Here is a 19,110-nt window from a genome sequence, read left to right on the forward strand (position 1 = left end):
GTCCTTGGCCTGTACACAGAAGAGGAGCTGCGTGTCCGCTGCTCTCTGGTCTCTTGTATATAGTTTGGCTGCTTTATGGTAATGACTATGATGTGGCAATGCCATCTGTCCTCCTCTGAGTGCCGCTGCTACCGCCTTAATGGTTTTTCCCTTTTCAAGCGTCTGCCGATTCCTCTCTCGTCAGGTTCGCGGACGCTGGAGCAGAGCGTGGGGGAGTGGCTGGAGTCGATTGGGCTGCAGCAATATGAGAGCAAGTTGCTTCTGAATGGCTTTGACGATGTCCGCTTCCTGGTAAGTGCCTACGGGCCTCCTCTGCAGCTGGGCGCTGCTCAGCGGAAGTGCGCCTCCCTGGCCTCCCTCTGGTCCGCTGGAGTGTGCCACAGTACGTACACCCAAGTCCCAGGGAAGAGCTAACTGAGGTTACTCAGATACCGGGAAGTCAGTGGAGCATTGTGTGCCTTTCCAAACCCTGCCTCCCTCTCCCTCTGCCCCTGAAACGGTTCTGGAGGGGGAGCTCTGTGCAGGTCTGCACTGTGGGAAGGAAGGCCCTGAGTCAGACCTTTGCCCCCTCTCTGGTCTCCCTTTCAGGCCTCAGACCCTATGCTGTACAGTGAGGCATCAGGACAGCTTGCTCTGAGCCAGACGCCAGGAGTTTTGGTGGCCAGGACGCCAAGTGCCCTGTTGTGACTCCAGATCCCATTAAGGCCAGATGCCAGGAGTTTCCTTTATTTCCCAGAACTTTGTAGTCAAGTGAGTTGTCACTGAAGCAGGGAGCCTTGTCTCTGGCAGAAAGGCCTCTTCCCTGCCCAGCCAAGGCCAAGTGCCTGCAGTGGAGGCCAGAGCTGCACAGCCCCATACACCTGTGGCCTCAGAGATGGCCCAGAGAGGCTGAGTGGTGGTTTGGAGGATTGGTTGCTTTTCTTTTTTCTTTTCTTTTTTGTTTGTAGACATGGGGATCTCACTATCTTGTCCAGGCAGGTCTTGAACTCCTGGCCTCAAGTGATCCTCTCGCCTTAGCGTCCCAAAGTGCTGGGATTACAGGTGTGAGCCACTGCACCTGGCCTTGGTTGCTTTTCTGTACTCTCTTACAAAATGCCAGGGGTTTGAAAAAAAAAGAAAGAAAGAAAGAAAAAGAAAAACTAAGGTGTCTTTCCTCTGGCTCCCTGTGGAGTAGAGACCCAGCTAGGACCCTGGGCTTAGGGTCCAGTGTTCCCTCTGTCATTCCAGAAAGTGACTCAGAGCAGGGTGCCTGTCACTGTCTCTCTCCTGGAAGACCTTGCATACGTTTGGGCTGGGCAGTGGCAGCACAGCCAGGCAGTGGCTGAGCCAAGGGCTTCGGCTCATCTCACAGCCAGCACGGGCCCCTAGGAGCAGGCATTTGATGTTGCGGTAACACCCGTGGTAGCTGGCACTTACTGGTGCTCACTGTGCTGGGCGCCATTCTTAGTGGTTTGTAGGAATCAGCTCATCGAATCTTCCCAGCACCCCTGAGGTTGTGTGCTGATGTTATCATCTCTGTTTTCCAGATGAAGGAAATGAGATTAGAGTGGTTTCGTGGCTTGCGTGGGGTCACATGGCCAGTAGTTGGCAGGGTGGAAAGTGCATCTGGAGCTTTGGGTTTGGGGGTCGTACTTTGACCACAGTGCTGCACAGGGAGCAGATAGAGCCACCTGTGTGCTTTAGGTCACCTTCTTACTCGCGTCCTTATAGAAGCAAGGTTTGGGTTCATCTAGCAGACCCTGCCCGCCCTGCTCCTCCTTGCATCCTGAAGGCCTGTTTCTTGCTCTCCCAGTCCCTGGACACGTGGGCCTGAGTGGATGCTGGGTTGCCGCTTTCTCTGAAGTGGATCTCCCTAACCTGTGCCCATCCTGCTCTGTGTGTCAGTTGGGGGCAGGGGTCAGAGTGAGCACAGAGCTGTCACTGCCCGCCCTCTGTTCTCCAGTGGGGGCTCCATGGGTTTCCCACTGACGGTTGTGTTTGAGGAGTTGACCCAGAGACTTCTGGATAGCAGCCTGCCCATGAGCTGGCTTGAGGCTTCCAGGAGGGACACTGGCTGGGATAACCACCCCCCTGCTAGAGCCACCTCCGTCTCCAGGGCAGACAGTGAACTCTGCAACAAACCCCTCTTCCAAAGCTAGCCTTGGGGCAGTTATTTTTCAGCTTTAAAGAACCTCAAGTTTTAAAATAGTGATTTATTTTTCTTTCTTTTTAAAAGTTAAACTGAGTATATTTATAGTTCTTGGGACCTAACCCCTGACTCACCACATTCCTTGGGGAAGGAGGACACACCCGGGATGGAGGTGGGGGCTCAGGGAGTGGGTGGGGATCCAGGGTGCCCTCTGGCTCTTAGCTCACCCCTTCATCAGACTGGCCACCAGGTCGGCAGGTAGGTGGTCTTAGACCACAGACTCTCCCCTCTCTGGACTCTGATGCTTTAGAGGCTGAGCTCTTGACTTCTCTCCCCTTCTGCTGATTTTGGAAAGGGTAAGGTTCCCACTCCAAGGCGCCTTAGAACTATTGCACTGCCTCGGCCTGGGCTCCCAGACCAGAGTGCAGCTGCGCGGGCATTTGGGGAAGTGTGGCATGGGCCAAAAGTCCACGCACGGCACAGGGCATCTCTGCCAGCAACTCAGTCCTTCCAGGGGCTTTCTCCATTATGGCTGGTGGCCAGCAGGTGTGGTCTGTACAAGAAGGCACACTGAGTACACCTCGGTTGAGCATGTCACTTCAAATACCTAGAGTGGCCTGCACAGCATGTTGGGTAATTGCAGGTGAATGGCCAGATGTGCTGTGAGTCTAATTATGTTCTAGCAACCAGAAAAGAAAAAGAAGAAAACACACGAAGGGGAGCATTTCTGTTATTGAAACATTCCGTTGTTGCGTGAGGTATAATTTATATCACATTAGCTACAGTATATCCCCACGCGGTTTGGTTTTCAATAGGCTACAAATGTTTCCCTTGGTTCTGAAATGCCCTGGAGACTCTTCTACAAGATGCACAAGTAATTCCCAGGAAGCCAGGCGTGGGATGTGTTTGGAACATCAGGAGAGGCCGTTCCACAGCCAAGGTGCTGCTGTGGGATTTCCGTACGGCAGGGTCCTGTGAGTTGTTGGAGAGGAGTGCAGGGCACATGTGGGTGCTACCCGGCTCCCTCCCAGGGTGCAAGGGACTTTAACATCATGTGATCTAATCGTCCTTTCTGTCTGAATCCCTTCCGGATATTTTCTGCCATGGTGGTGCTAAGTGACGAGGGATTCGCTAAATCCATTCCTTGCATTGCTCCGGCTCATTTCAAGCTTGCTTTTTTTTTTTTTTTTTTTTAATTTCAAAATAATTGAGGGGGTACAGATGTTTTTGGTTACATGGATTGCTTTTGCAATGCTCAAGTCATGGCTACAGGTGTGCCCATGACCAAGATAGTGTTCGTTGTACCCATTAGGTGGGTTTTTGGCCCTCCTCTGCCTTCTCTCCATTCTTTTTGTGGGAGTCAAAATCTGTTTGTTTGTAGCTTCTGTCTTTGGTCCCAGGTTTACCTTTTGGGACCACACAGAACACATTTAAGCCGTTCTGAAAATTGAAGACCTCCTGGGTCCTGTCTTGCTGAGACGCCACATCCTCTTACGCTGGGCGCTTCCTCCTCTGACGTGATGACTGGGCTTCACCAGCCAGCATTGCAGCGTGAACTTGACCCCTACTCTCTTGCCTGCAGGCAGAAAGGGCCTTTAATCTGGAGGGGCCAGGGCAGTGGGGGCTGCCAGATGCTCCCTAGGCTGACGGGACTGACACCGGACTAGGGAGACAGGCAGGGAGGGGAATGTGGCTCACACATCTGCCGGCCAGCCCACTGCACTGGCTCCCGCGTCATAGCCAGTTCCATTTGCACCGCAAATCTTGTCCACAGGAAATGAGCTTTCTTAGGAGAAGGGAGGAAATGCATTTAGTCAGCATGCAAGGAAGGTAATTACTGGTTGGCAAATGTGTAGCTCCAAGTATGCCAGTGTAGGCCTTGGTATCTGAAGACTCAACCTGACCTCCCTTCCTCACAGAAGTATTGATTAAATAAACGATAGTGGTCCTGATGCTGGAGTGCCATGGCAGACGTTAAAAAACATGTTTTGGCTGGCTAGGCACGGTGGCTCACACCTGTAATCCCAGCATTTTGGGAGGCCGAGGTGGGAGGATCACTTGAGGCCAGGAGTTCAAGACCAGCCTGGGCAATACAGCAAGACCTTATCTCTACAAAAAAATTTAAAAATTAGCTGGGCATGGTGGTGTGCACTTTGTAGTCCTAGCTACTTGAGAGGCCAAGGCGAGAGTATCGCTTGGGCCCAGGAGTTCAAGGCTACAGTGAGCTATGATCACACCACTGCACTTCAGTGACAGAGAGAGATCCCGTCTCTAAAAATACATACATATGTGTTTGGTTTGTTTGTTTAGAGTTGGGGTCTCGTATGTTGAGCAGGCTGGTGTGAAACTCCTAGCCTCAGCAATCCTCCTGCCTCAGCCTCTCGAATAGGTGGGGTTACAGACTTGAGCTGCTGTGCCTGGCAAAAAACAAGTTTTTAGGGAATTTCTGATGTGGAGAAATGTTCACCTTGCAGCGTTGATTGAAGAAAAGCAAGACAAAAGTTCATGCAATATGATCTTGATTTTTGAAGAAGAAAACACCTATGCATAGGAGGTGCTGCGAGTGAGCCAGGTGTTTTCGGTGCTCATCTCAGGAAGACGTGAGGTACCTTCGTTTTCCTTCTTGGAGCATAATGGATTTTTTCCATTTCCTACTGTGGATAGATGTGAAATCAGAAAAGCAAATAATGTAGATGTTTTGGGGAACTTTATGGTCCAGCTGGGAAAACAAAGCACATCAAGCCGTAAAAACGATAGACCAGCCCAGTGTAAGTGCGAAGCGAGGCCAGCGAGCGCCCCGCACAGAGGGAGGACAGCGCCTGACCGCAGGGCGGAGTGTGGAGGCTCTGCCCAAGGGTGCCGCCGGGACGCTTGCCCCAAATGTGCAACTTTGAACCTCTGGGTCCCGTTCTCTGTCCTGGGGGTTTCATTGAGGCTGTGGGACTTGCAAGGTCACCAGCAGAGGGCAGGCGGGAGGGGGCCTGGCCCATCCCTGGAGAGTGAGGAGGCGCTGGAGGTAGTGAAGGTAGGGCCCTGGCAAGGTGGGAAAAGTGGGCTGGGCCTGACTCCGGGGCCTCGAAAGCCTCTTGTGGGGGAGCCCCAAGGGCTCTGAGCCCTGGTGTGAGGGGGGCGGGTCTCCAGTTTGGGCCCCTGGAATGGAGGCACACCGTGGGGTTCAGGGCGTGGGTAGGAGCCTGAGTGCAGCAGGCGGTCGTGGCTGGGGGTGGATAAATGAAAAATGGACATGAGTCCGGCAGCAGTCTCGGTGGGTCGGAAACCCAAGTGGGCAAGGCCCTTGCTGCCTCCAGCCAGAGGGGGGGCCACCTGCTCCTCCGTCAGTCCTGTCTCCGCAGGCTCCTGCCGCGTGGCAGGTAGGCCCCACTATTCTCCTGTTTCTAAGGCCGGCCGGTGCCTTCCCACGTGTGGGAGGGAGATGGCAGGTGAAGAGGGGCTCGCACAGATGGGGCCGAAAGGCATAAGCTGGGCCACCAGGTCCTTTGTTGGCTTCTATGAAACTTTGCAGCTAGGTCCCCAAGCCCCTGAGGTTCTCTGTCCCCCATAATTGCTCCTCACTCCCCAGCCCCGTAGGCCAGCTTCACACACACAGTGGGGCTGGTGGCCTTGCTTTCCTTCCCTGTCCCATCCTGCCTCCTCAGCCCCTCCTTGGATGTCCCTCCCTTTGCCGCCTTCTGTCCCAGGCCCAAGGGGCCACTACCAGCCTGAGCGAGGTGCCACCCAGTGCCACTGTCAGAATGGTCAGTGCCAAGACGTCCCCTCTGCCAGCCTTGGCCCTGCTGTCTGTCTGCACAGCACTTTATGAGCCGACTACCGTGTTGGAATTGTCCGTGCCCAGCTGAAGGACGGCCTGCTGGAGCGGGGAGCGGGGCCTGGAGAGGGACACTCTCAGACAGCGTGGGTCCTGCCACCTGGACTAGCTAAGTTCTGAGGTCACTTAAGAACTTTACTCCTCCGTATCCCAGCGGTTGATGCTGCCAGGGGCCTGCCAGGCCCTCCCTTAATCTCGGGAGCCTGGCCAAGGGCAGCCCTTTTACCTTGAGACAAGGGCGCAGACTCCCAGCCAGTGCAGGTGTTCAGGGTAACAGCAACCGGAATTAGTCAGGAGCCCAGCTCTGATGGCCCCAGGTACTGCTCTGGCCTCCTGCAGTCCCCTGTATAGCAGAAAGAAATCTGAGAACTTTTTTGAACACCTGTTTTCACGTCTGCTAATTTGACCGACTGCACTTTAAGATGGAATTGGACTGGCTGACAGATCCTGTTCTGTCACTTCCGATTGCTGACATCTTGGTGTCAGTGGCAGCAGAGGTGTCTTCCCTAGCATCTCACAATATCCGTAGTCACTTGGCCAAACCCCCTCATTACACAGAATGTGCAGAACGTGAAGCCCAGGGCCAGGACAGTGGGGCCTGTATGTCTGTCAAAGCCGTGGACCTCCTAACATACCAAATGTCATTTATAATTCAGGGGTTTGCAGGCAACCCTGAAGCCCCTCTGGGGGTGGTCCATGGAGACCGGATTCAGGGCCCTTGGATATAGATAGTAATTTGCCTACGTTGCTCCTCTAGCAGATGGGAGCCAAGACTGGAAGCCGGGTCCCCTGGGCTTGAAGTGGCACTCTGGCCTCCCAGCCTAGTCCCCACACCCCTGTCCCAGGAAGGCTCTGCCTCCTGCCCAGCATGGCCCCACAGGGTCGGAGCCTGGTGCAGGGGCCGGTCAGGCTGGGCGAGAGCATCACTAGCGGGTGGTCTGGCGGAGGCAGCCCATCCGTCTACCCACTCAGTGTTGGGAGCCATCGTACAAAAGGCTGGGAAAGGTGCTGGCTGGTAGGCAGTCGGACACGGGAAGCTCTGCACTGGCCTAGGGGCCCACTGACACCCTTCTGGCCTGTGCGGCCACCACTGCAGCCTGGCCCATGGTGGCACGCTGTCTGTGAAGCTGGGAGCGGAGGTCACAGTTAAGTAATCTGGATGCGGAAAGCTCAAGAGAAAAGTCAGGATTCTACTTAGAGGCAAAGGGAACTGACCCAGGAGTCAGGACACCTGGATTCTCCTCCAGGTCCCGCCTGTGTGACTTTGCGCAGGTTACTCTGCCTCCCTGTGCATCCTGCCACAGGGGATCTCATTTGACCTGCTTACTTCATGGGGGCATAAGCTCCAAAGGAGACGCGTTGTTATGTGGGTGACGCATCATGTCAGAGATGGAAGCCAGCCCTTCCTGTGTGTATGAGCAGGTAGGGTGGCATTTTTCTCTGAAACAGAGCAGGCAAGCGCGGTCTTTCCCTGCAGGAAGCAGAGGTTGGTTTGTCTCTGCTTTTGGTCCTCAGATCCAAGAGGTAATGCTGTTTTGGGTGGTCTTGGGACCAGGCCCTTTCACCAGGCTGACTTGGGCCCTGCAAACCTACACTGCTGATTTGGGGGTGACTGTGGCACCTTGACCTCAGCCAAGACCTCAGAGGAAGGCGTTTCAGGATGATGGGCAGGAGGTGAGCGGGAGGGTTGCGTGTCTGCCCCAAGAGAGAACGGGTCAGAGAGGCGGTGCTTTCGTGAAGCTGGGAAGAGTTTCCCACGCCCTTGTGCTGTGGTGTCCATCCATGAGAGCCCTTCTCATGACGTGGCAAGTGAACAGGGCCTCCAAAAGCCGCCTGTCAAGGCGAGGAACTAGGAGTAGGTAACACTTTTGCTTCTTCCTGGTGGCTGTCACCACTACATAAGTTTTCTCTGTTGAGGTGAGACCTGGGCTGGGTGCAGGGATGCCGGGTACTGTGGGTCAGGCTGGGTGCTCCTGGCGCCAGCCCTGAGGCGAGGGAAGGGCATGTTTGGGGCCACTTTGGGAAGTTCTGTCACAGGGCCCCTGAAGAAGCAAAGGTGGGCTCGGCTAGGCAGCAGTGAGCAGGTGAGCAAACACAAGAGCATCATTCAGCACCCGATTCCTGCCAGCAGGTCTATGCATGGCACCGTGACATTCGGTATTTAACCCCACAAGGCAGATGGTTTCATTCCTGTTAGCAGGTCTTGACTTCCTAAGAGGCTGAACAGCTAGCGCAGGATTGGAACCCAGTTCTCTTTCCTTTCTGCCACAGCTGCCTTGCATTGGCACTGGGAAAGCCCTCGCTCCTGGGCGGTGAATGCAGGTGTGCTGCAGGGTGCTCGGCCTCTGTTTCCGTCACTGTTAAGCCCTGGGGGCCAGAGCGTTGAGTGTCAGAGAGCCCTGCCCCTCCTCCTTGCCTCTGTCCCTTCTCCTCGGCTTCTCCCTGCTCCACCTGGCCCGGCACTCTGGGTTGGGAAGAAGAGGGCACTCTGCTTTTCTCTGTCCACCCAAGAGGGCACACGTGTGGCCATTAACACCCCAGCCTCAGAAGTTGGTCCTGGCTGAGACCCAGGACCTGGTCTGTTTTTTTATTTGTTTTATTTGTTTTGTTTTGTTTTGTTTTTGTTTGTGTTTGAGACAGTCTCGCTCTTTTACCCCGGCTAGAGTGTGCAGTGGTGTCATCATAGCTCACTGCAACTTCAAGTTCCTGGGCTCAAGCTATCCTGCCTCAGCCTCCCAGAGTGCTAGGACTACAGGCATGCGCCACCATGCCCGGCCCCTGGTCTGTGTGTAGTGCCCTGCACCCCAGATGACTGTGCCGAGTAGCACGTTTTGGGGACTGCAGAAACTGCCTGCAGGGGCAGCTGCCGGCATCAGCAACGACTGGAGGAAGCCTCGACATCCAGAGGCAGGTTAAATTACGAGAGTGCTAGAGAGTGTGCAGTCGCTGCAGATATTCATAAAGAACAGTTAAGTATGGGGAAATAGTCCCATGTAATATATGGATATGTGGAAAAAGCAGGTTAAAAAACTATATATATTCATACTACAATCCCAGTTTTGCTAAAAATTTTTAAAAATAAAAGTAGAGAAATATATCAAAATGGTGGAAGTGATCCCAATCTTCCTTTTTTTTTTTTTTTGGAGACAGGGTCTTGCTCTGTCACCCAGGCTGGAGTGCAGTGGTGTGAACTTAGCTCACTGTAACCTCGAACTCCTGGGCTCAACTGATCCTTCTGCCTCAGCCTCCCAAGCAGCAGGGACTATAGACACGCATCACCATGCCTAATTTTTTAAAAAAATTTTTGTAGAGATAGGATCTCACTGTGTTGCCCAGGCTGATCTCAAACTCTTAGCCCCAAGCAGTCCTCCCTGGCCTCTCAAAGTGCTGGGATTACAGACACAAGCCGCCCCTGGCCCCAATCTTACTTTTTTAAGAAAATCAATACACTTAGAAAAATACATCAGAATGGTAGACTTCTCTTTCCCCTGAGGTAATACATTTACAGATGTCGTTTACATTTTTCTTTGTGCTTTCTTTAGTTTCAAAATTTTCTACAATAAACTTGTATGCCTTTTGTTCTCAGAGAAAGAATATTGTAATGTGGGGAAGAGATAGGGAAGGAGCCCATTGGAAATCTACCACATTCTTGAAGGCAGAGATAGCCAGGATGTCACGTTGGACCAGCCCGTGCAGGCAAGCTCTGGGGAGAAGGGCCCCTTGCCCCCGCTCCTCCCTGCAGCAGGCGGGCCCCACAAGTCAGTCCAGCCATGGATGTGACTCCTTCCCCTGCGCAGCTCTTCCCTCATCCTCCCGCTGTCCCTACCCTTGATTGGAGGAATCAGCTCTTGTGGCCTTAATCTGCATTTTCTCGTAACTGGCCTGTCCCAAGGTGTCCTGCTCCTTGAGACACAGAACGGAATGGGCAATGCAGGGAGAGGGCTGCGGGGGAAGCTCCTTGTGGGTGCAGGACCACAGCTCGGTCTATCTTTCTCCCCATGGAGAGATTGCACCCTTTGCTTTCCGGTGAGCGATGGCAGGCAGGGAAAGGCCCGCGTGACTGAGAAGAGAGGCAAGCCGAACGTGGAAGTTAGGCTGGGGGCATGGTGGGCCGAGTGTAAAGTCTGAAGCCAGAGTCCAGGCCGGCACTTCTCTGGCCGTCAGAATCACTCTGCTGTCGGTGTCCAGTGGCCTGGTTTGGGCAAAGGTCTGATGCTAGAGTAGCCATTGACATTTTGATCATTGGCAGTTTCAAAACTGTTCCAGTTTGGAAAACTTTGTAATTTGGCTTTGAAAGGAAAATGCTATGTTTAGATACATTGTTATCGCTGAAGTGAGTTTATTAGATTTTTGTTGAACCTTGCAGATTAGAAGTGTGCACTTAGTGCTCAAACGTATATTCAGAAGCACGGTGTCAGTATGTATCAAGTCCGATTGTTGTTTTGTGACCATCACAACTACTAATGGGCCCTGGAGCAGTCTTTTGGCTCATGTCAACTCCTGGCTCCTGGGCAGAGGGAAGCAGGTGGAAGGGGAACGCCATCTCCTCGAGGGGACAGACAGCAGCCACAGTGTAAGCAAGCATAAAGATTTGTCCAGAATGCTATGTGTGGGGACCCAGCCCTGCCTGCCTTGGGGAGTCCAGGAGAGCTTGACCACAGTGACCTCTGACCTGCGTAGCTCTGGGGTGGGGGTGGGGCGGTAGGCTTGTGCCTTTACTTTAATGGGCTTTCTGGAAACAGTGCCCTGACTCATCTAAACCGAAGAGAGGTTCTAACTGGGAGTGCATCTCCAACTGAGGGAGCAGAACCAGATCTTTGCTGTACAGGGGGTCATGACAATCACAGCTGCCACACCATGTTTTCTCTCCCACCACCTTCTCTTTTAGAGGCATCGTGTGGCTTTTGACTGCAGAGAAGGACCTGTATGGGGTGAGCGTAGGTGGATGGGCACTAATGAGACACTTCTGCCCTTGACATTTATTTTAATTTTATATATTCATATATATATATTATTTTTTGCCCTATACCTTGGGGACAGTACTGCCCTTGACATTATCTCCCTTGGATGACTGTTTCAGAGCCCCTGACTTGTTTGTCAGTGTAGACCATTGAGGATACCCATAGGCTGGAGCTGGCCAAGGACACCCCCTGACCTCTGCCCTTCTTGTCAAGGAGGGGACACTCTATTCCAGACAAACCAATATGGGCTTGGAGTTTTCCTTGGCTCTCCCAGGGCAGTGACTTCAATTGTTGGCCAAAAATCACTTGTGCCACATGCACTCTTAAACATCTCTACAGGGCTGGACACAGTGGCTCACACCTGTAATCCCATCACTTTGGGAGGCCAGGGTGGGAGGATCACTTGAGGCCAGGAGTTTAAGGTTACAGTGAACTATGATGGCACCACTGCACTCCAGCCTGGGCAACAGAGAGAGATCCTGTCTCAAATAAATGAAAAATCTATAGGCAATGGCAGCCTCTCCCCTGGCACCTGGCAGCCTTGCCCTTCACTCTGGATTGCTTTCTAGCAAGGGCTGGAGGTTGAGCACGTTGGAGGGTTTGGGCTTTGGGACTTAGCCACGCTGCCCACCTGTTGGGTCCTAGAGTCCCAGCTGGTGGAGTGGAGGGGTGGGATTGGCCAGCCCCAGGAGATCCCAGCTGACTTTACAGTTTGCTGGTATTCAGATCACCAGAAAAAGAGCCCTCCAGTGTGGTGCCAGGGGTCCACTAAGCATCCCCTGGCAGAGGGCTTGTCTGTCTCTAGGAGAGGCTGAAATACCCCGTGGCCTTGGATCTTAGCGATGGGTCAGACAAGAGACCTTGCTTCTCCCTGGCCAGGCTCATCAGCCACTGCCGTGTCCTTCCTTGTCCCGGGTGCCACCCTGTGCTGTGGGAGGTGGGCAGAGCACAGGTATGGGCGTGGGTTTGAGCTCCTGTGGATCATTGTCCCGGGTCTTAAATCAGCTTTCCTAACAGTGGCCCCTTTGCCAGGGGATTGCTGAGCCCCGTGTGCCTGCAGACAGGCCCCGGACAGCGCTCTGCAGGACGAAGCTCAGGTGGCTGGCCTCGCCTCGCTTCAGTTCTTCTCACTGGCACTCGGAAAGAGGCAGCTCTGTGAACTGAATCTAGCTGGGACAGGGCTGTGGCCATAGGCAGTTCCTTCTCTTGCCAAACCTCAGCTTCCTCTCATTACAGAGTGAGCCCAGCGCTCCCCCTGCCGGTGTCCCTGCCCCGGGGTGTCCCTCGGCTGCACTGCTGTTCTGTGCGCAGGGCTGCGCTGCGCTTGACGCCCCTCCATGCCCACTGGTCTCTCGGCCTTGCCCACTTAGCACCTCCCGTGAAGCCCTCCTGGGCTCTGCCGCCCCCTCCAGGCCACGGCAGAGTGGTCCAGAAGTGAGGTATGGAGAGTGGGGTGCGTGCAGAAGGAAGAACAGTTTTGTTTCTTTTCCCTCACACCGGCCCTCATCCCAGTCCCTCAGGAATGATTCAGAAAGACCAAAATTGTAAAGTCAGCAGCATTGACTTCAGCTGTTCAGCCTTTTCTTTCTTTATGTCAGTGGTGTCCTCTCCAACCACACGTTTCCTTGGTCATTCAGCAGATTTACTGAGCACGGACAGAGTTCCACAGTGGACAGGTCTGTGCAGACCTACCCCCAAAGTCTGAGGAAGCTGAGAGGCAAAGAAGGAGGCTGACATATCCAGTTTCTTAGAAAGAAACATTTAATAGGGGCTTACGAACAGAAGCCACGTCCAGGTGGCTACGAGATGGTACTGTGGGTCCCTGTGCCACTGCCCAGCAGCCCGAGGGCTCACGTACGTCAGGGAAGGAATGTGGGGGCAATTGGAGTGGGCCCCTGGGAGAAAGGCAGAGTCTAAGCGAGACTACCTAAAAACAGGACTTACGGTAACACTAGATAAAGCAGAAATCTAGAGGTGCTCCCAGGACGGGTTAATCGGAAGTTAACATGGCAGAGTGGCATCCAAGATGGAGTTGTTGTCGCCTCCACAGACAGCACGCCAGGCACGGCGTGAGGTAGGCAGCAGACAGACAGAAGCCTCTGCCCTTGTGGAGCCTTCCCACAGACCCTGCTCGTTGCCCTGCCCCATCAACAGGGCCAGACGCTGGGACAGACCAGTGCCGAGGGGACGGAGGCAGGAGGCTGAGGCTGGGCCGGGACAACCTTGTGACCCTCAGCAAGTAACGTAGAACAGCCCTGTCTGTCCTCTACCACTCCCAGATGTTCCCCGTCTAGGCCTTTGTCATTATTTGTTGAATGAAGACCTTACCTGCAGTTAAGCAGAATGTTAAGTGAGATGCCTTTCAGGCAGACGGACATATTCCTTCTCCCAAAATCACATGGTCAGGACGCTCTGAGATTATTCAGAGCCCTAGAGAGGCAGAGAAAGCTGAGCAGAAAGGAGCGAGGGTCTTGCTGTACCCCTCCCCTCTAGCCAGTTCTCGCTGTGTTCCCCCCTGCCCTCCAGGGCACGGTTCAAGCTACGACCTTCGCCCATGGGTAGAGCCCTGGGACAGATGCTGGTACAAAGGAGAAAACGTTCCAGTGGATTGAGCCAGTGGAAAGCAAAATTAGTTACAGCTGCCACAGCAGACAGTTCTCCAGTGCGCCTGGTCCAGGAGGGACCCCAGTAACGACCGGGTGCAACCGTGTGGGCCACCCATCACGCACAGCGGACTCACCCTGCCCCTCACTGAGCTCCCGCAGGCCAGGCTGGCTTCTCCCCAGTAGGACTGGCCGTGGCTCAGGGCCAGGGCCCACGTCCTGCCCCTGCCTCCCTCACTGCGGGCCTTCGCCGTCCCATCCCCTCACCTCCAAAATGAGCAGCAATACGTCCCTAGGGACCCACTCAGCATATGAATTGGATTCTGTACAGTTAAAAAGAAACACTGTCCCTTCCCCCAGAGGTAGAGAAGAGGTAGAGGGGAGGGGACTTCTGTGGGAGGGACATTTGTTCAAAACGCCAAGTGATGTGGTCCTGCAGGAGGTGAGGCAGCGTTGGTCGCACCCTCAGGCGGGGCTGTGCCCCCGGACCTGCAGCGGATGCCCTGCTCCCGTTCCTGGCAGGCTGCTGCCTGCGCCTTCCACGCTTCGCACTTGTCTCAGCAGACCTAGGAGGAGCCTGGACCATGACCTTGGAGTTCATTAGATGGGCGTTAACAGTCCCTTTGCCACTTACTAGCTCTGTGGCTTTGGATAAGTCAAGTTAGCTTTCTGAGCCTCCGTTTCTTTCTGTATAATGTGGGTGGTTCCTACCACAAAGGTTTAGGGGGAGTATTTTTTCAAGTGAACGTAAAGCCCCCAGCCCAGTGCCAGGGCGTGGTTAGGACCCAGCATTGCTGGCTCACATCTTTGTTGTGAGCCTGGGACAGGTCCCATGTCACCTCCCCAACAAAGCCCAGCAGAGGGTGCCCCAGGTATTCTTGTTATGCCCAGAGCTCAATGACCCTGAGACCTACTTCTTGCCACCCTCTCCCCTTGAGCTCTCAAAAGCAGGCTGTGGCCAAGAACACAGGCTCAGGAGCCAGCCACCAGGCTGCCATCCTGGCTCTGCCACTTGCAGAGCTTTTTTCTTATCTGCAAAGTGGGGAGCAATAGAAACACCTACCCCCGTCTCCACTTCCTCAGGGACTGCACCCAAACCAGGCCAGGCCTGAAGACTTGTTGTGTGTTTTAGATTTCACTTGGAGGTGTGAGGCTTTTTTTTATCTTTTATTTTTTTTTAGACAGAGTCTTGCTCTGTCACCCCGGCTAGAGTGCCATGGCGTCAGCCTAGCTCACAGCAACCTCAAACTCCTGGGCTCAAGCGATCCTCCTGCCTCAGCCTCACAAGTAGCTGGGACTACAGGCATGCGCCACCACACCCAGCTAATTTTTCTCTTTTTAGTAAGACATAAGACAGGGTCTTGCTCTTTCTCAGGCTGGTCTGGAACTCCTGACCTCAAGTGATCCTCCCACCTCAGCCTCCCAGAGTGCTAGGATTACAGGCCTGAGCCACCATGCCCAGCCTGAGACTTTTTTAAAAGCTAAGAAAATCTCTATTAACTGAAATGCTTAGGCCAATGGACTGTTTTACTTTATTAGCTTTCTAGTTATTAACTCACCAAGAACTCTGAACAGGGCTTTGCACATATAGTGAGCTTTCAGTAAAGTTAGTGTGGTGGAAGGTAAACTAGAAAGTCCCTTTATCACCTGCCACCCTTCTTGTGAAGAGGTTTCTGAAAGGCCATGGTCCCTTTCTGCCTGAGTAAAGAGGGTGTGGTTTTCTTACCCTTTGAGGGTTTGTAGTACTAGGTAGTCACCACACAAACTAATCCCACAGAACGGAGCTACGGCCAGTTCGGGAATTGGGAGGACCCTGGACTATACCTGGGACACGCTCTGGCAACTGTTTGCTTTTACTTTCTGTCATACTTTGTTTTGTTTCCATTCACCTCTCTTTGCTCGAAGCCGCATACAGTCCCCGCTCCTAGTCACCAGCGTCTGGCTAACGGAGGGCCTGTCTCCAGCTGCCTCTGGTTTTCCTGGCTATCAGCCTTCAGCTTGGCATTCGTGTTACCCTGAAAACGGGGAAGGTTTATGAGTAAATGCTGGGGTTCCAGTAGGAGTTCCAGAAATGACTGGGGTGCTGCTCTCGGACGTTCACTCCCACTTGAACGTTCGAGGTTGGTTCAGATCAGTCCTCTCACTCAGGTGTCCTCATCAGGTAGAATGCCTGGCAGGTGGCTGCCTCCCCTGCCTCCCCCATGAGCAGACACTACATTTGTGCCAGGGTGACTGCAGAACCTGTGTGGTGACCTGTGCGTTTGGGGTTGACTCAGGAGCTGGCCTCAGACCTGGAGTGGTGCCCTGGCCTCCCTCAATCCCAGCGAGGGGTGTGCCGGCAGCCTGGCTTTGGGGCTCTGTGGAGCTTAAGGCTGGCAGTGTCCTCTGTTGGACAGTTCATGTCACTGAGCACAGGCTCTGGGGAGGCCCCCGCGGCCAGCAGTCACTGCAGCTCTGCTACAGAGGGGGGGCCACCAGGTAACGGTTTGCATGGGCTGGCCCGAGTCCCTTAACTTCTCCACGTGTAAAGTAATGCCCACCTCAATAGAAGAGGCCCAGAAAGCGGCCCGGACACACATAGGAATTTCAGACACCTCAGAGGTGATTCCAGATTGGTGGGGAAAAGGCAGCTCACTCAAGAAATGGACAGCTCGCTCCCTGGGAAAAAACAGGCTGGATCCTGACGCTTAGACTTTACTTCAAAATCAATTCCAGGTGGATTGAAGATTTAATTGTGAAAAGGGAAACTAAAATTACAGGGAAAAATGTAGAAGAATTTTAAAAATAATCTTGGAGAGGGAAGATCTCTCCAAGCCTGACAAAACTGAGAAGCTCTATAAGAAAAATTGGGCACGTTCAGGGATAAAAATTAAATTGCTGCATGAACAAAGGTAACGTAAAAAGTCAAAAGATAAAGGACAAACTGGAAAAACAAATGTCCGATTCATGTTACAGACAAAAGGTTAGTTTTCTTACTATGGAAAGAATTCCTACACATCCACGCGGAAAAGACCGACAACTGCACAGAAAAGCACGCGAGGAACGTGAGCAGGTCGTTCCTGCCAAAGGCGCCAGGCTGCCCCGCCTGCGGCAGGGACACGCGCGCAGCCTCGGGCCCAATCCGGCTCCTCAAGCACTTTAGTGTGTGACCTCGGCAAGTGACCGACGCTCTCTGGGCCTCAGGTTCCTCAACTGCTTGGTGGGGACGACGGCAGTCCCCATTGCCAAATGGCACAGCGTGTGTCCAGCGTAGGGTGGGCGGTGCCGCGTAGATGCTCGATGACGGAGCGTAAAGACGCCCAGCTTCACCTCTGGGCGACACGACCTTGCTCTGATGAGAAACACGCAGCCTGCGGCTAGGGTCACAGGCGGCTCACGCCGAGCAACGCAGCGAGACCCATCTCTACAAAAAATGGAAAAATCGGCCAGCTGTGGTGGCACACGCGTGTAGCCTGCTCGGGAGGCTGAGACGGGAGGATCGCTTGAGGCCACGGTGAGCTGTGATGATGCCGCTGCGCTCTACCCGGGGCAACAGTGAGACTCTGTCTCAAAAAAAAAAGACAAAAAACGTGCAGGTTGAAACTGCAGCCGTAGACCGTTTCTCCACAGCGTTGGGACAGTGTGGGGATCTGGCACTGGCATCACTGAGGGGCGTAGAAATACCTGCCAGAACTTTAAATACCTGCACCCTTTGAGGAAGCGGCCTAGAAATGACGCGCACTCAGGGCCAGCGTGTTCCTGCAGCACCGTTTGCAATAGCAGAAGCTGGAGCCCAATGTTGAGAACTGGTTAAATAAATTATAATATATCCCTAACCTAGATGATTCTGCAGCTTATCAAAAAGGCAGGCCTGCATGTACCAGCGTGGCACAACCTCCCGTATCACTGAACGATGAGAACAAGGCGTCCGGCAGTGTGCACAGGAGTCACGTTGTGTGCGATGGACGTGCAGGCGTCTGTGGGCCCAGCTGGACTCGGGGGCGTCCAGGAAGTGGCAGCAGTGGCCTCTGGGAGGGGCTCTGTTGGCTGAAGGACGGGACAAAACCTGTGGATTTTGTATCGTACACCATACTGTGTGTTTCTAAGTTTAATCTGAAAATACCTGTGTCATTGGCAGCTTAATTCCTTTTTTTAAAAAAAGAAAAAAATGAAAATACCTGTCTCATGACTATGCGAGTAGTGAGAGGCCCCTCACAGGTGCTAGGAAGGGGAGTGAGGAGCAGGCTGCCTGGGTTCGTATTCTTCGCTCCACCCTAGATCTGTGACCTCAGGAAATTTCTGACCGTAGCGTGCCTCAGTTTCCTCATCTGCAAAACAAGAATTAAAAGAGACGCAGCACACAGGGTTGCGAGCGTGAAGCGAGAGCGTCCGTGTGAGAGCTCTGGCGCGCAGCGAGCCAGCACTCGGCAGACGCCAGCCAGCCTCCTCCATCATCCCCGTCAAGCACGTCCCCCTCGGCTGCTCTGGCAGGGCCAGTACAGGGTGGCGAGGACCGCCATTGGGCTCAGCTTCTCCCACCTTCTCCCCAGGCCAGGGAAGCCATTGTCCAACAGACCCTCCCCTCGAGGCTCCCTTCCTCCTCGGGGAGAGGCTGGCTCTGTCGCTGGCTTCCCACCCGCGGTGGCGGTTGCAGCCTTGGAATGGGAAAGCCGCGTCCGTGAGGAGCCTCACGAGTGACCCACCAGCCAGTTCTCCGTCTTGGGCGGTCATGGAACCTGCTCCCCAGAAAGACGCACGCACGCTCAGCAGGCCGGAGCTGTGGCCGAGCCTGGCCACGCAGTGCCCCGGCTCCCTGGGAGCCACCCGGGCGGGATTGGGCAGTCTGGGCAGCTTTGTCCCCGCACCCGCTTGGTGCTGTGGCGAAGGGGAAGAACCTGGTGTGGGGCCCGGAAAGGCCGACCTGATGTCCTCCCTTCTGCTCTCAGGGGTCTAACGTGATGGAAGAGCAGGACCTGCGGGAGATCGGCATCAGCGACCCACAGCACCGGCGGAAGCTGCTGCAGGCCGCACGCTCCCTGCCCAAGGTGACCACCGGCAGCCTCGGCCTGTGCCAGAGCCAGGGCCCTTCCCCAGCACCGCCGGGACTGAGAACGGGCAAGGAGCTTGGCTCTGGCACGTGCTCATCGTGGCAGGGGGTCTGCCCCTCATCCCAGGAGTCCCAGCAGGGCCAGCGCTCACCCCTGTTTGCTTCTTAGCTAACTCCTGACTTCCTCCTCTGGAGGGTCAGCAGGGCACTTGGGCCAGTGAGCAGCTTGTCGGGGCTCACAGGGGCGGTTCCAGGGGTCCGCCTGGCTCAGGAGCCTGGTGCTCACGGTAGGGAGCGGGGGATCTCTCCTCACTCACTCAAGCCTGGGCCAGCCCATGCTGCCCTCTGGCACCAGGCCCTCCAGGCGGGACAGCAGTCTTCCCTGGGGACCCAGGAGCTGGTAGGCCTGAGCCTCACCCTGTCGACTGTGCTAGTGCTGAGTCCAGTGTCCCTGTGTCCCTTCACTCGCCCAGAGCTTCGGAAGCACCTGGGCTCACAGGCACACACCATTTTCTTGTCCCTGCAGGCCCATGACCTGGTCAGAGCACAGGGCGGAGGCATTCCGC

General features: G+C 54.4%; 1 protein-coding gene across 1 annotated transcript in view; it reads left to right on the forward strand.

Annotated features, from left to right (window-relative positions):
* The window catches only part of ANKS1A (ankyrin repeat and sterile alpha motif domain containing 1A), a 181,682-nt gene that overhangs the window by 154,649 nt on the left and 7,923 nt on the right, over positions 1-19,110 (forward strand). Inside the window, exons 14-15 of the mRNA XM_012646626.1 lie at positions 185-291; positions 18,444-18,542. Coding sequence (XP_012502080.1) covers positions 185-291; positions 18,444-18,542 — 206 coding nt within the window. The remainder of the gene's footprint in view (positions 1-184; positions 292-18,443; positions 18,543-19,110) is intronic.

Source organism: Propithecus coquereli, unplaced genomic scaffold, assembly GCF_000956105.1.
Source record: "Propithecus coquereli isolate 6110/MARCELLA unplaced genomic scaffold, Pcoq_1.0 Scaffold248, whole genome shotgun sequence".
NCBI classification, from domain to species: Eukaryota; Metazoa; Chordata; class Mammalia; order Primates; family Indriidae; genus Propithecus; species Propithecus coquereli.